Source organism: Halichoeres trimaculatus, unplaced genomic scaffold (assembly GCF_033239565.1).
Source record: "Halichoeres trimaculatus isolate MK-OKI-2021-1 unplaced genomic scaffold, fHalTri1.1 fHalTri1_scaffold_3, whole genome shotgun sequence".
NCBI lineage: Eukaryota > Metazoa > Chordata > Actinopteri > Labriformes > Labridae > Halichoeres > Halichoeres trimaculatus.
The window spans coordinates 27,803,836-27,817,742 of record NW_027437181.1 but is presented as its reverse complement, the minus strand read 5'-3'; the positions used below and the strand labels follow the sequence as shown (position 1 = coordinate 27,817,742).

At 41.0% G+C, this 13,907-nt stretch overlaps 1 protein-coding gene across 1 annotated transcript in view; it reads right to left on the bottom strand.

The window, feature by feature from the left end:
• Positions 1-13,907, bottom strand: part of LOC141787362 (CUB and sushi domain-containing protein 1-like) — a 580,923-nt gene that overhangs the window by 114,120 nt on the left and 452,896 nt on the right. The window contains exon 32 of the mRNA XM_074665649.1: positions 11,695-11,889. Within this exon, the coding sequence (XP_074521750.1) occupies positions 11,695-11,889 (195 nt within the window). The remainder of the gene's footprint in view (positions 1-11,694; positions 11,890-13,907) is intronic.

Sequence of the window (13,907 nt, the reverse complement as noted above, 5' to 3'; positions counted from 1 at the left end):
TCTTGTTTCCTAAAGCATCACGGTAATCACCCTCTTTCTTTCCACTCCCACTGATCCCGGGCACTGATATCGATTTATATTTTTTGGGATTGATTCTTGTTGTGCTGCTGCATTCAAACCCTCAGGTCTAGAGGTCTTTGTTTTGATCTACCCACAATTCCCCAGTGGTGCTGCTATAAGCTCAGGTGTCAGCCTTATCAAACCCTTACACACATAAGGTCTGATCACTCACACCCTCTGACAGACTCACGCACAAACACACCCACAAAGGAATGCAAAAAAAAACTGCAACGCAAGTCACTCTGTTTCTCTCACACATCCATGGGCTTTGATCATCCACACACATATGAGAACACACGCGCACAAAACACTTCTGTAGTCCTACTTCTCACTGTCTGCTTCTTATTTTTCCCTAGTTCTCAACACACACAAACCCACTCAGCAGGACTTGGACTGGTAGCCATAGCACAGGAAAACACTTCTAAAAGGTCCCAGACTTTAAAGTTTGAGTTGTTTCAAAACACGGTATACAGAAGAGTTTCTGTGAGCTTCACTTTTTAGGGAATTCATCCCAACGCTGTTAACCACACACAAACTCTGACATTAAAGGTCCCATATTATGCAAAATTCACTTTATTAAGTCTTTTAGTGAAATTTGTGGGTCTTTGGCTTTCCTCCCAGCCCACAAAATGTGACATTTAATGACAAAACCTGTACTTAGTAGTGCTTGTGAATGTAAAATCCTGACCCAAAACGAGCTGTTTGGATTTTGGGGATTTGCCGACGTCAGTGATTCCCTTTTTGACCAATCAGGGGCAAGCCTGACCTGATTGGTCCATCTGAGCAGATACCCCTGAAACCCCCCCCCGCCCACTCTCCTCCCTGCTGCCATCACTGCTCTGTTTTTGGCTGTGAACAGCCACATCGTTCCATGCACAAGCTTTCCATCTTGGAAGAAGATGAGACTAAGGGCTCTAATTTCATAGACCAGGCGCAAGCGCAGGCACACCTGCCCTGCGCCGGACTTTGCCGCGCGGACAGGGTGTGACCTGAGCAATTTGCAAGTTTCCTGCAGTGCCAAGAGAGGTGCAGAGGAGCCGCAGAGAGGTGCAGAGGAGCGCGTCCACGCCTCACTCCGCACAAATGGCAGAGAGGGAGGAGAAAAGCTGTGAGTGGGTTTAACACAGTCGAGCGCTGTTTTCACCAACCAAATGAGTGCCTCTCCTCGCCTTTAAATGCGCTGCGGCAGCGTCTGATTGGTCTGTCCCTGCAGCATGAGAATGGACAACGGGGTGCATCGGAGGACACGAAGCACTTCACCCTGTGGGCCAGTCCCCGGGACAGATGTAATCTGTTCCTTTGCCATTAATAGGAGAACACAATTAAGAGACACACAGCTGGCTTATCCATTCAGAATTCTTTTTATCCACCTGCACTCCTGGTTTGTAATCGCCAAATAGCAGAACCTTTGGTGATATACTGTATACTCTCCCGGTGTCTCCACCTCATCCTCCTTACAATGATGTACTCCATCTTTTCAGATCACGTTAAAAATAAAGACTAAAACAGAGAAATATGGGAAATAACGGGTAAATCCTGAGTGACAAACATTTATTTATTTATTTATTTTTCTTTGTCTTTTCTTTCCCTCTTTTCTTTGAATTAAATGAGAGAACCAGATATATACTCAGTATCAGATGTTAAAGCTGTTTATTGGTTGATTGTAAGATGTGCATCAAACTTCAAGCTGCCGTCAGGTTAACTTTCCATTATGACAAACGGCTTTAATCCGACATCAGATGTGACGGGACAGTTAATATAGATATAAATGTATATGCTGGTTCAGACAGTTACATTAAATAGTGATTGCTGTGATTGTTTATTGCATTAAAATGTGCCTGACACTCTGGAAACCTGCCTCTGAGGTTGTTGACATGTGCGCACATGTGCGCCTGTCACCAAATTACAGCTGCAGAGGGTGCACTCCACTTTGCGCTGAGAATAGACCTGGTTGGAGCTGGCGAGCTTTCAGCGCACTTTCTGCGCTGTTTTTGGCACGAAATTGTCACTGCGCCAACATGAATCTGCTGACACCTCCCCCTGGTGCGCCGTCAACACCCCCTGGCGTGCAGTCACACCCATCTCTGCGCAGATGGTCTACCAAATTGACAAACTGGAAGCGCACAGCGGTGCGCCGCACAAAATTAACACTGTGCGGGGTGCGCTAGGCTTGCGTCCCCTGCGCTGCGCCACGAAATTAGAGCCTTAAGTGGCTAGAGTTCATTTATCAAGGAAATGTGCCAGCTACACTCAGTAAAACTGTGCATGTGTGTGCTAGTCACTTCACGGCCGACTGCTTTTCCAACTTTGGACAGTACAACAGAGGGCTAGCGAATAGACTGGTCCTGAATCCAGGCGTATTACCAACCATCCGCCAACAAACCTTTGACCCTGGAAATGTGAGTATTTTAAATGCTGTGTGCTGTGGAGCAGATGTAAGAGCTTTTCCTCAGTGTCCCCCCTGTCTCTGCGTTAGCTTCAGGATGCTAACTTTAGCTGCGGTTAGCCTGTTGTTTTAGCCTGTAATGTTACGGTAAACGAGCTTCGCTGTTTTCTAAACATTGTGCACTCGGAGCTTGTGGCGCCGCTCTCAGTGACGTGGAAGAGTGGGACGGTATCAGCGGTGGCTCATTTACATATGAAGGTCACGCCCACTAAATCAGACCGCTCTGAACAGAGGGGCTATGAGAGCCTGGAAACAATGCTGCTGTGCTTGATTTATTGGCTTTTTGGACCAAAACATGTTACTGCCATTTCATGAAGACATCAATGATCTTTATGAAACTGCAGAAAAGGAGCAGAATATAGGACCTTTAATTCCAATAATACAGACCATAAGCTATTTACTTACGTTGTGGAACGCATGAAAAATTCCCCCTTCCTAGTGAGTTTTTTTAGGCAGCGAGTTCATCACCCTAAGCGTGAAAAGACCCTTGGCGCCAGCTGTTTTTTGTAACTGGACTCTTCGTGCTCTCAGCTGAAAGCTGTACTTTGAAAGAATACTGTAATTGTCAACATTTCTTCTCAATCACAGACCAATCAGAATCAATAAGGGGCATGATTTTTTTACATCATCTTTTGTCAAAACTGATGGCAGAGGTCCATATGGCAGAGAAAGTAACCACACTCTGTTTACAAAGAACCATTTTCAGGGCCAGAGCATAAAACACCACTGAATGAAACTTAATATGACACCTAATGGGTTTTTTGAAACTGGTTCAATAATAGGACAACTTTTATAATAAGCAACAGTGACTAATGGTGAGATGTGCCCTGAAATTTCAGGTCATGAGAGCTTCTCGTGCGAAAAGAAAAAAATAAAGCAGTAAAGGACACGGGCCCTAAAGCTTCTGTGAAGAACTTTATGCTTCCATTTTGGCATCCCCTGTGGTCAAAGTAGCACCTCTAATCTCTGCTGACCTTGTCCTCTACATGTGTAAGAAGTATTTTCTGGCAAAGAATCTCATTCTGCGTTCTTTAAAAGTCAAATGTGTCAGTCACTGTTAATATTTCCTGTGGGAAATGAAAAAAGGTAATCACAGGAGTTGACACTTAGCCTTTTGCAGAGAATCAATGCATTAAATGGCTTCAAAATTGAAATGGTCGCTCTTGTTTCTGGTAGCCTTTTTTTTTTTTTTGCTTACACAGGTCAAACAGGCATCACTTTTAATTTCTTTTGGTCAATATGCTAAGAACTCACATGGGCTTTATAAATAATGTTTGCACTAACACAGACCCTTGGATTTGTATCACAGAAAGCTGATTTGTGCAGAGCAACAGTAGTTCATACATGCACTGCATGCATCATACTACTTTACTTTTGGACAGTTTTTCATATATATTAAGGCACAACAAAAGGGATAAATCCAGTTAATGACATGTCAGACAAAATGAGGTGTGCAGTTCACCTGCATATGCTTGGACATTTAGCAGAACCTTTAATGTGAGCCCTCTTTCACCAAAGGAAAAAAAAATCAACAGGGTACTGAGGGAGCATGACTGTAACCTTGTGGCTGCATAGTGTGTTATTCAGAAGGTCAGGGGGAGCTGGGGAAAAACAAGTAACCATTGTCTAGTGTAGCATGGATAAAGATGTCGAAAGGGTAGTCAGAGCAAGCCAGCCATGACAACCTTTAGTCAGACCTTTGTTTTTACCCACTTGAAAGGCAAGGACTTCTGTGGTGCTTTTACAGCCACTGGAAGAACATTTGTGTTGCTCCAGAGAGTCCTGGTGTGGGTTCCTGTCTGATAGTTATTGACTGCTTATAATGTCAATCTGAATATGGTGACTTCAACCCCTGGAATGACCCTTGCGCTTTTAAAGGCTATGGTTCAGACCTGCTGGGTTTTTCTGGGCCTGCAATGACTAGATTTAAAAGTGTGGGCAAAGCTGCAGTTGGCAAATATACAAAGTGATTCAAGCCATACAGTCTATATGCTGCTAGGTAATTAGCTAGCTAGCTTAGTAGCATGTGAGCAGCAGTGTGCTAAGTAGTCAAGAGCCCTGATCAGATTGTAAAGCACTTTTGGGGAGTGGCTTTGTCATGGCTTGCTAGCATACATCTAGTTTTGGAGGGAAAGAACTTTATCAGTACTTTTTCAATTGGAAAAAAAAATAACTGAGTTATTTCTTAACTTAAAGCTGCTATAAGGAGGATCTGTTTTAACTGGACTGCCTCAGCACCTTCTGGCCCGGAGTTTCTGCACACTTTCGCAAATACTTCTGGTGAGGCATGTGTTTGTTTTGGAATTAAATGAAGATCAGATCAAAACAATTTTTCTTTGGTCAAGACAACTTTTTACTGGATACAGCTCACTGAGGTAAGGTTTTTATCAGTACAGTTATATTGCACTATGGTTTGAAATGTGACATCAAGCAGACGTTTTAGTACCTGGCTATATGTAGCGCTATCTTCAGCCCGTTTTAACAAGTAAACACTGTCAGTTTGTAAGTAGATTAGTAGATATTCATGTCTTAGAGCAGCTGGCAGCCCGGTGCTCTAAGACATGTCTGTAATGTATAACATCAGTGAATCCTGGTTATGTCCTGCCAGTCATCTACCAATCAGAGCTAACGTGACCTCACTCTTCATTTTATTGATAGACTAGAATAACTGCTGCATGTGGGTTGGGATGAACTTTATCATAAACAGTTTAGCCCCTGTGTTAGCCTTTAACTCATGCTCTACCAGTATTCCATTTAGCTTTCTTCTACTCTTCTGTCCTTTTTCTGTCCGACAGTTTGGCTCCTGTGTCCACCATCACTACAAAAGGAATTGTAGAAATCATTTCAGCAGGGACAAACACAGATCTCTCGTCTCAATACTAAACTTCATCAGCCGGCGTGGTGTTGTCATAAAGACGTAGACGTGCCAAAAATCAATCCTGCTCGACCCGATTGGGATGCTAAGAAGTGGCAATTCAAAATACCCTGTAACCCATAATATTGGCGCTGATAATCTAGCTAGCTGATAAAGCTAGCTTTATCGTTTAATAGTATAAAACAACTTGCTTTACTGTACTTTATGGCACTTCACCATTTACCTACACAGCAGAGGAATAACATTTCTTGTGCTTGTGAGTTCATTGTGGGAATGGTAACACACAATTGCATCGTATGATGAGTAAAAGCTTCTAATGTTTAACATTAGAGCTGACCAGTGAATTTAAAATTACATTCCAAACTAAAATGCCATGATCAGAGGAATTTTTCTAAACCAAACTTAAAGTCCAAACAGTGTCTTCCAGAAACTCGCCTGGGTTGATGTCACATATGTACAAAAATCAGTGCCCTTAAACCACACACGGCTCAAAGAACATTTAGTGTTAAACATACATATATTTCATTTTTCCTAAACATCAGTTGATGATCCAGACTGTTAGGATGAATAAACATGAATGGTTTCTCAGATTGCAGGTCCAAAAGTGTGTGTTTTTGTTTCAAAGTGTGTGTGAGTAAATTCTGCCTCTGGGCGGCACTCTGTAATAGCTACGTCTCTCTCTTACTTTACCTCTCTGTGTCTCTTTCTCTCTCTCTCTCACACACACACACACACACACACACACACACACACACACACACACACACACACACACACACACACACACACACACACACACACACAACCCTATCAACAGTCACGGAGAATTCCTTCTTTCTCGCACCAGCTCTTAGTTACCATGGAAACCAATAAAAGAGCGGTTTAAGATGGGTGTGTGTGTGTGTGTGTGTGTGTGTGTGTGTGTGTGTGTGTGTGTGTGTGTGTGTGTGTGTGTGTGCGTGTGCGTGTGTGTGTGAGAGAGAGAGAGAAAGAGAGAGAGAAAGAAGAAGAGAGAGCCAGAGAGAAAATCGTGAGAGAAAAAAATAGAGTAAATCAGACGCAGACCAAGAAGGTGGAGGAAGGTAAAGAGTGAAGAAAAAGAATAAGGTGAAGGAGGAATATGAAAGGGGGTAGAGGGGAAAAAGAGACAGAGGGAGTGTAAGTGGAGATGTATTATTTAAAGAGGTCTCACCCTGTCTAATGAGTTTGGTCTAAAAGCCCCGGGAGCTGCCCAAAGATAGAGACAGACAGACAGAGAAACTTCCCTAACTATGTGGGGAGAAAATCCAATGTGCAATATGAGCTAAGGGAGGAGAAGAGTTAGAGTACTACAGGACTGGATTCAGTTATACTGGAGTGTTTAAGAGTCTAAAAGGCCCCAAAGTGACAAAAGTCTCTTCATCTGGGGCACAAAAGGTTCCCAGCCAGTCAACAAGTTCAGATGTGTATTGGGAGAAACAAAGAGCAGAGTTTGTATTGTTTCAGTCTACTTTAAGGCCTCGTTCACACGGCAAAGTTTCATCTGAAAACGCTAAAACGCAGTGAAAAAAAATCTGCGTTTACACGGAAACACTGAGGGACTGAAAACGCTGTAGTAAGCATGCCAGGCCTGTAGGTGGTGCTATAGCTGTCTTGTCCAGAAGCAGCTTTTCGGAGATGTGCACCCAAGTAGAGTTGAGCCAATCATCTGAAGTATTGGCAAATACTAAGTGAAGAAGTGGAGCAACAGATGCACATTTTGTTAAAAGACAGTCAGCAGATTCAGCAGACTGAGCAACACCAGTACAACATGTTAGTCCTCGACAATTGTAACAACGGTACTGTTGTACTGTTGTATGCCCTTGCGCAAAGTGGAGCGTGACATCAGCACTTCCACTGAAAACGCCGGCTTACTGCTACACGGCAATGGCAACAGTGTCGGGAGCGTTTTTAGAAAAATCCCACTCTGGAGGCTGTTTTCAAAAGTTTGCGTTTTAGGTCGGCTTCTGTATAAATGCAAGGCCGAAACGCAACAATACTTTTGCGTTTCACCCCAAACCCGTTGTTGTGTGAATGGCCCCTGAAACAAAAAAGTATGGATATGACCACCAAGAACTTACAAAGAGTTTGAGCTGACAGGAAAACCTTTGTCATATACTTGTTCTATATTGTGATACTTTTTACTCTGAATGAACGCTTGATGAAAAAGTAATTAGGGTAACTGAATTACTGCATTAAGCTGGATCTACTTGACTGCTGCTGCTTCATTAGAACACTGCTTCATACGACTGCTTCCATCAGCTGGTTTGACAAAGTGGACCACCAAATCCTCTACTGAGATGGGTTTCTCAAGATCTGCTCTCCTCAAATCTCTGCACTGGGTCGTCTTCACAATAAACACCACTAATTTGGTGAAATCATCTGATCCTATGCAACCTCACTGTTCATCATGTGTTGCCTGTCTCTGAAAGGGTGAAAGAACACCACCTTAGCTCAAACGTGACCAAGACTGAGCTCCTTGTCATCCCAGTCAGACTCTCTGCCCAACCACAGATCAATATCTAGCTTATACCAACCAAACTCATTCAAACACTGGCATGATTGATGACCAGCTAACCTTCAAGGATCATGCCACTCTGTTGTACTTATTTGTCAAATACAACAGGTTAATCTGACCCTACCCTTCAGAGCATACAATACAACTCCTAGTAAAGGCTCTGTGACTCTTTTCTAGCATGTACATTCAAACCTCTGGAAACGATTCAGAATGGACCAATATGACCAGTCTTTGATTAACCCATAATCTAGTCTGTTCCCTCACTGTCCATATCTCACCACTGGCTTAACTTGCTGTTGTTTTTTCCACTCTTCTCCCTGACTATGCTTGGCAATACTGTTTACCTGGAATTTCCGTCAGAAAATCACAAAGTAATGGAGTAAGTTACGAAACTCTCAACTTTTACCCTAGGGTTCATGAAAGAATGAACACTAGTTTGCTTTTGTTGGTTGTATTGAAATGTTTGTGTTGGTTTCATAGGGTTCACCAAAAGCTTAAAACTCTTCCAGAAGTTTTAACATTTGATGCATGTCAAACCACAGACAAGGTTTAAAGACTTTCAGAGTGTTCTTTTTTTTTTTTTTCATATAGAGCATCATTATGTTGTCTTCCAATAACAGCCTTTAAATGTGAATTCAACATCAATACTTGGCTTCTGTTCATTACTATATCACTGTGGGGAAAAGCATTCAAATAAGAAACTCCATCAATTTCAACCTCCACTGTTTGGTAATAAAGACATGTTGATTAATTTTATCACCGAGATGGTTTGTTCATTTTACCAATTACTGGAAAAGCTTAATTTAGTCCAACCAAGAAGTGTCTAAATGACAGGATGAATCAGAGCCTCTCTGATCCATTATCTGGATGTGTAGCCCTCTAATCAGAGGAAACACAAGTGACACAAAACAGTACAGAACAGTGTGTTAATATATGTGTTTATATCCTAATTTAGAGTTCCTCGAAGATGTAGCTCACATGGGAAAAAGGAGCAAAGTCCTTTTCTCTGATTCTTTGAATCCTACTTTTCCTGTTTTGTGTTCTTAAACAAAAGAGTGTTGCATCTCTATGATAAAACCACAGCTGGAAAAAAAGAAGAGAGATGAATGGCTGTATAGTCTTGAAAAAATGTGAACTTGAGATAAAATAACTTCAGGTGATTTTTTTTTCTTGCTGTCTGTTACTCATTGTTATATCTTCCTGAGTGTAATTATCTCATCTCTTTTCTCTCCCTCCTACCTCCCACACCCCTCTTTGCTGTGTCTCAGACATTATTAAACAGAGCTTTCACAGGAGCCTTTTGTCAAAGTGTTAAAAGGTATAGGAAAGTGTGTGTTGTTTTGTCTCAATGGGTGTGTGCCTGTGTGTCTTTTGTGCCAGTTTTAAAATTCCCAACATGTCTTGCCACCGTGCTCCATGGTTTATTTGAATTTTATACCCATGTGGCATCAGGCCAGGTCTGTCTGACTTTAGGGAACACACACACACACACACACACACACACACACACACACACACACACACACACACACACACACACACACACACACACACACACACACACACACACAAAACCCCATATACACTCTGAATGGCAGTCTGGCAGGTGTCACTTCCTTGGCTCTCAGAGCTGTCAGTCAAGTGGACAGTTCAGACTTCCAATCACTGACACACTCTCTGTCTTTGATGAGCACATAAATCTCCCATCCCCGCCCTCACCCTCACACACACACAGACATAAATGGTAAAAAAAATCAGCCTGATTTTTCAAAATGACCTGCTGGCATGTACCATAACCTCAAAGCTGCAGAGTGGGACTAAAATTTCAAATACTCAGAATTACATATTTATGATACGATTTCTATGTTAGTCACATTTTCACTGTGTCTGTTCACTGACTCAGGTAACAAGAAGAGAGAATCATAAGTATCATACAAAACATCTGCTGCCGACTGGACTCAAACTAAAGACGTTGGATTTAAATCTCAGACATCTTAACCAGTGTGTTGCAAATAAATCTCCCAGTTTGAAAGTAAAACTTTGGCTACTTGGTCACTTTTTAGTGTACTCCTTCATAAATCAGTGACAATCAATAAGACTGCACGGCCATGAATCTTACTTGACAAGTGTTAAAAGTGTTGGCTTTTATAGCACAAAGTAAAGTTTCATCACTTTTTTTCTGGCGGGGCTTCTTCATGACAACAGGTAGACCTGCTCATGAAAGATCAAGTCAGGTCACATCAGCCCCTGACAAAAGCTACAAAAAGGATGCATGAGGGAGCAAGAGGGCAAGTTTTGGCAGTGACACTATAAAGTTTGGAAGTAGTAGAAGTGATTTCACCCATACATATTTTTTTTTCAGCCAAGTGATGGCTGTGGCTTTATGAAAATAGTGGCTTTAAAATATGTAGAAGCTAGGGATGAGTGGTGATTTTTTAAATATTTTAAATAACTCTTTTTAGTTTATGAGATATCATCTTATTCATGTTTTTTTTTCAATTGTTCTTATCAGTCCCTGGTTGTCATGTGCTATAACTACCAGTTAGTGGTTGTTAGACATCTGAAAGCTGCATGCTTTTTGCCATTAAATTAAAGATTAAAGATGAAAAAATGAAAATCCATACTAACTTGAGAATGCACAAGCAGATGCAGGTAAGCAGCACTAAGCGATTCATAACCGGAGAAAAAACATTAAAAAAAAAAAAAAAACTTCTGCAGTAAAGACTTATGGGAGGGACTTCTACCAAAAAGTTGACCAAAAAGAAGGTTAAAAACAACCTTTGCTTGGTAAAATGAAGATATGTGAGTGTATTTTCATATGTAGGATGTGCCTTTCATAGCTAACCTGTCCATCTGGACCTCAGTCCTCCTGGAATCCTGCCTGCCCTTCAGCTGATAAAACCTGATCCCTCATAATGCAAATTTATGCATAACTCTTGGTGTCAATTTTCTTAAAAACAAATAAGTAATGTAAAGAAATTCCCCCCTCGCACAGAATGTCGAAAGCAAGCTTTTTAGACAAAAACTGTTGAACCATACTTGAAGTTGAAACATACTTAACCTTGTTCAAAACTTTTTTTTTAACACGAGATTTAACAGGAAATCCTTGAACTTTTGCAGCCAGGCTCGAGCATTTTTTCCACTTATGCATTGGCTTCATTTTAAAGATGCTATGAGAAGGATCTATTCTGATTGGACTGCCTTGCCACCATCTCATGCACACAGTCATAAAAATGTGGCTTTTAACTGTGTGTGACAACTTTTAACCAGATGCAACGTTACGGAGGTAAGATATTTATCAGAAGTTACATAGCGCTACCGTTTGAACATTGATTAATGTGTGAATTACAATCAAACATATATCTAGAAGTGAGACCTTTTCTAAATCACTTTCAAATTCCTCACAGCCCTTTTAGGGCAGCTTAAACTAATGCCATTAGTTTGAGATTGAGCATCAACAATGCACATATGGTTTTTAACTGAGAAACCCATACCGGCACCATGATGTGAAAATGCCCCCATCATGCTCACACTGAGGAGATCACTGTTTGGGATTTATCCAGTTCACAAAAGAAATTGCTGTGACACCAGGAAAAATATGCAAATAAATAAAAGTCATTTTTGTGTTGAGAGGTGCCTTTAATTTTTTGTCCTTTCCACAGGAGTACGTGGAGAAAGTGTCACACTCAGAACACATCTGCGTTACAGGGGATGCAACTTTTATCATTATATGCTGGCTGTGTTTGTGAGGATGAAGGATTTTTGTGTAGCTCCTACCTTTACACGATGGCAGAGCGCTGTCCCACACTGGCTTGCCGTCATTTCCCATGACACAGGTGATTGTTTCTCCACCCACTATTGTGTAGCCATGGTGACAGTTGTAGGAGACCTGAGATCCCAGTTTGTAGTCATACCCTGTCCGGCTGGCGTTCATGATGTTACCAGGGTCAAAACAGGCCTCTCTGGGTTTTTCTAAGAAGGAAAAGACTTTGCTCAACTTCTTTTCAAATATGATGCGTCAGAATGTATGTCAATGTATAATTAATTCTGATAAGTTTCATGCAATATACATTAGGTCATTAATTGGAGTTAATAAAACAGGAGGGAAACAGTCAATCAGGGTCAAAAATTGTCTTAGATTTGTGTGACTTATCATCAAGACAGTTAAGTGTTACTTTGATCACACAACAACTGCAAGATATTGACAGAGGGAAACAGATGGACAGGTAGAGAGGGAAAGAAGGAAAGAAGGAGGTGAAGGGCAGGTTGGTAGAAAAAGAGGAAGATGATTAAGGTTGTGTTTTAATTAGTGAGATGGCAGATGAATGGTAGAGAATTAATGACAAAAGAACAGAGGCGTGAGGTAGTGTGAGGTGACAGACAACAGAGAAGGAGATAATCTTTTTTTAATTAGAGATAAATGGAGTGAGAGAAACAACAGGGGGAAAAAAAAGAGTTTCGAAAAACTTGACAGAGCAGATCTAGTCCCTCGTCAGTCAAACAACGAATCATCAGTTCCACATTGCTGTTAAATCAGCCCCAGTCAAGCAACCTCTGTAAAACCAGGATGAGTCACGATCTGTGGAAGTAAACAACTGACGGGCTGACATGGAACAGCATGCCCTTTCAACCGAGGAAAGCACTTCTGATGTACAGTAAGAGGGAAATTAATAGAGTAGGTAGCTTCAGTTATAATCCAGTTTGAACAGGAAACGCAGCTCTATTGACTCTTTAATCACTGCACTTACTTACTGTGACTGAATTCAATGAGATCTCTTCTGACTCAACACATTAGTGGTAACACAAGCTGGATTCCCTGGTTTGGCTCCTTTCTGCTTGACTCCCTGACAATTTCCTATCCATTTTTTGGTGGGTTTCAGTGGAGAATAAGACAAATTTTTCAAACCCATTTCAAGACTTTTTCTAACAGCCCATCATTAAATTGTTCACAAGTAGTTTAGGTAATTTGATGTGTAAATGCAGCAGTTTGATAGTTGGAAAAGTTCCCTATGCTGAGTGGCAGGGGAAATGATGAAGAGTTCGACTTAACCCATGGCCTGATAGCCCAGCGCTGTTAAGGTTTGTGCAGGGCATAAAGTTTGGGAACAGGTGAAATGTTGTGGGTGAAGTTGGCAGTGGTCAGTGGTTGTTTAAAAAATATGGGTCCTCTTGAGCGGACCCAGACATGGCACAATCAAAACATGGACGTTTTGGCATGGTACTGTTACTCATACATGAGCACAAACATGGAAAGGCATTATGTAGACATGACGTGAAACCATGTGGTTGATTTCTAGCATCAAAAATCTAAATATTTGGTAATAACCTTCTTTGTAAAATCCTTCCAAAAAGGATTGTGTATAACAACTGAAAACAACTGACCATTTAAAAAAATGTATCCAATTTCTAAAGATGAATACCCTCAACCATATACAGCAAAGCATAAAGGAGCCAGTGCTTTTGTCAAAGACCAAAAATGAAAAAATACTTTTAATAATCATTACAACATATCACGGTAACACTTTACTTTAGAGGTCCACAAATTTCATTGCACTTAGGTAATAATCAGACAAAGTTTTTTCTTAATTCTTTGAAAATTTCATGAGAATTTGGTGAAAACTAGAACATAACTTCTGAACAGATTCTGTTTTGCAGTGCTCCTGTACTCATAGTGTCTATCACAATCAGTTAAGGCCAATTTACAACCCCACTCTTGGTGAATATCACATCTGAAGCCTTCAGTTGTATCATGTAAACCATTTCAGGCCTGATCATAAAGGTTTATCATTTTGCATGTGATCTCAATTATGCATAAAAACAAACTCTGTACTTAAGAACTTGGTGAAATTAAATAACAAATAGCTAACAATCAACTGCTTATTGGGAAATTAAATTATTCACTGAACATTTCAAAGGTAATTATCAGAGGAAACAATGAACCTAACTTCTGTTTTCAAGAACTAAGCAGCTATTTATCACCTGCTTCTCTG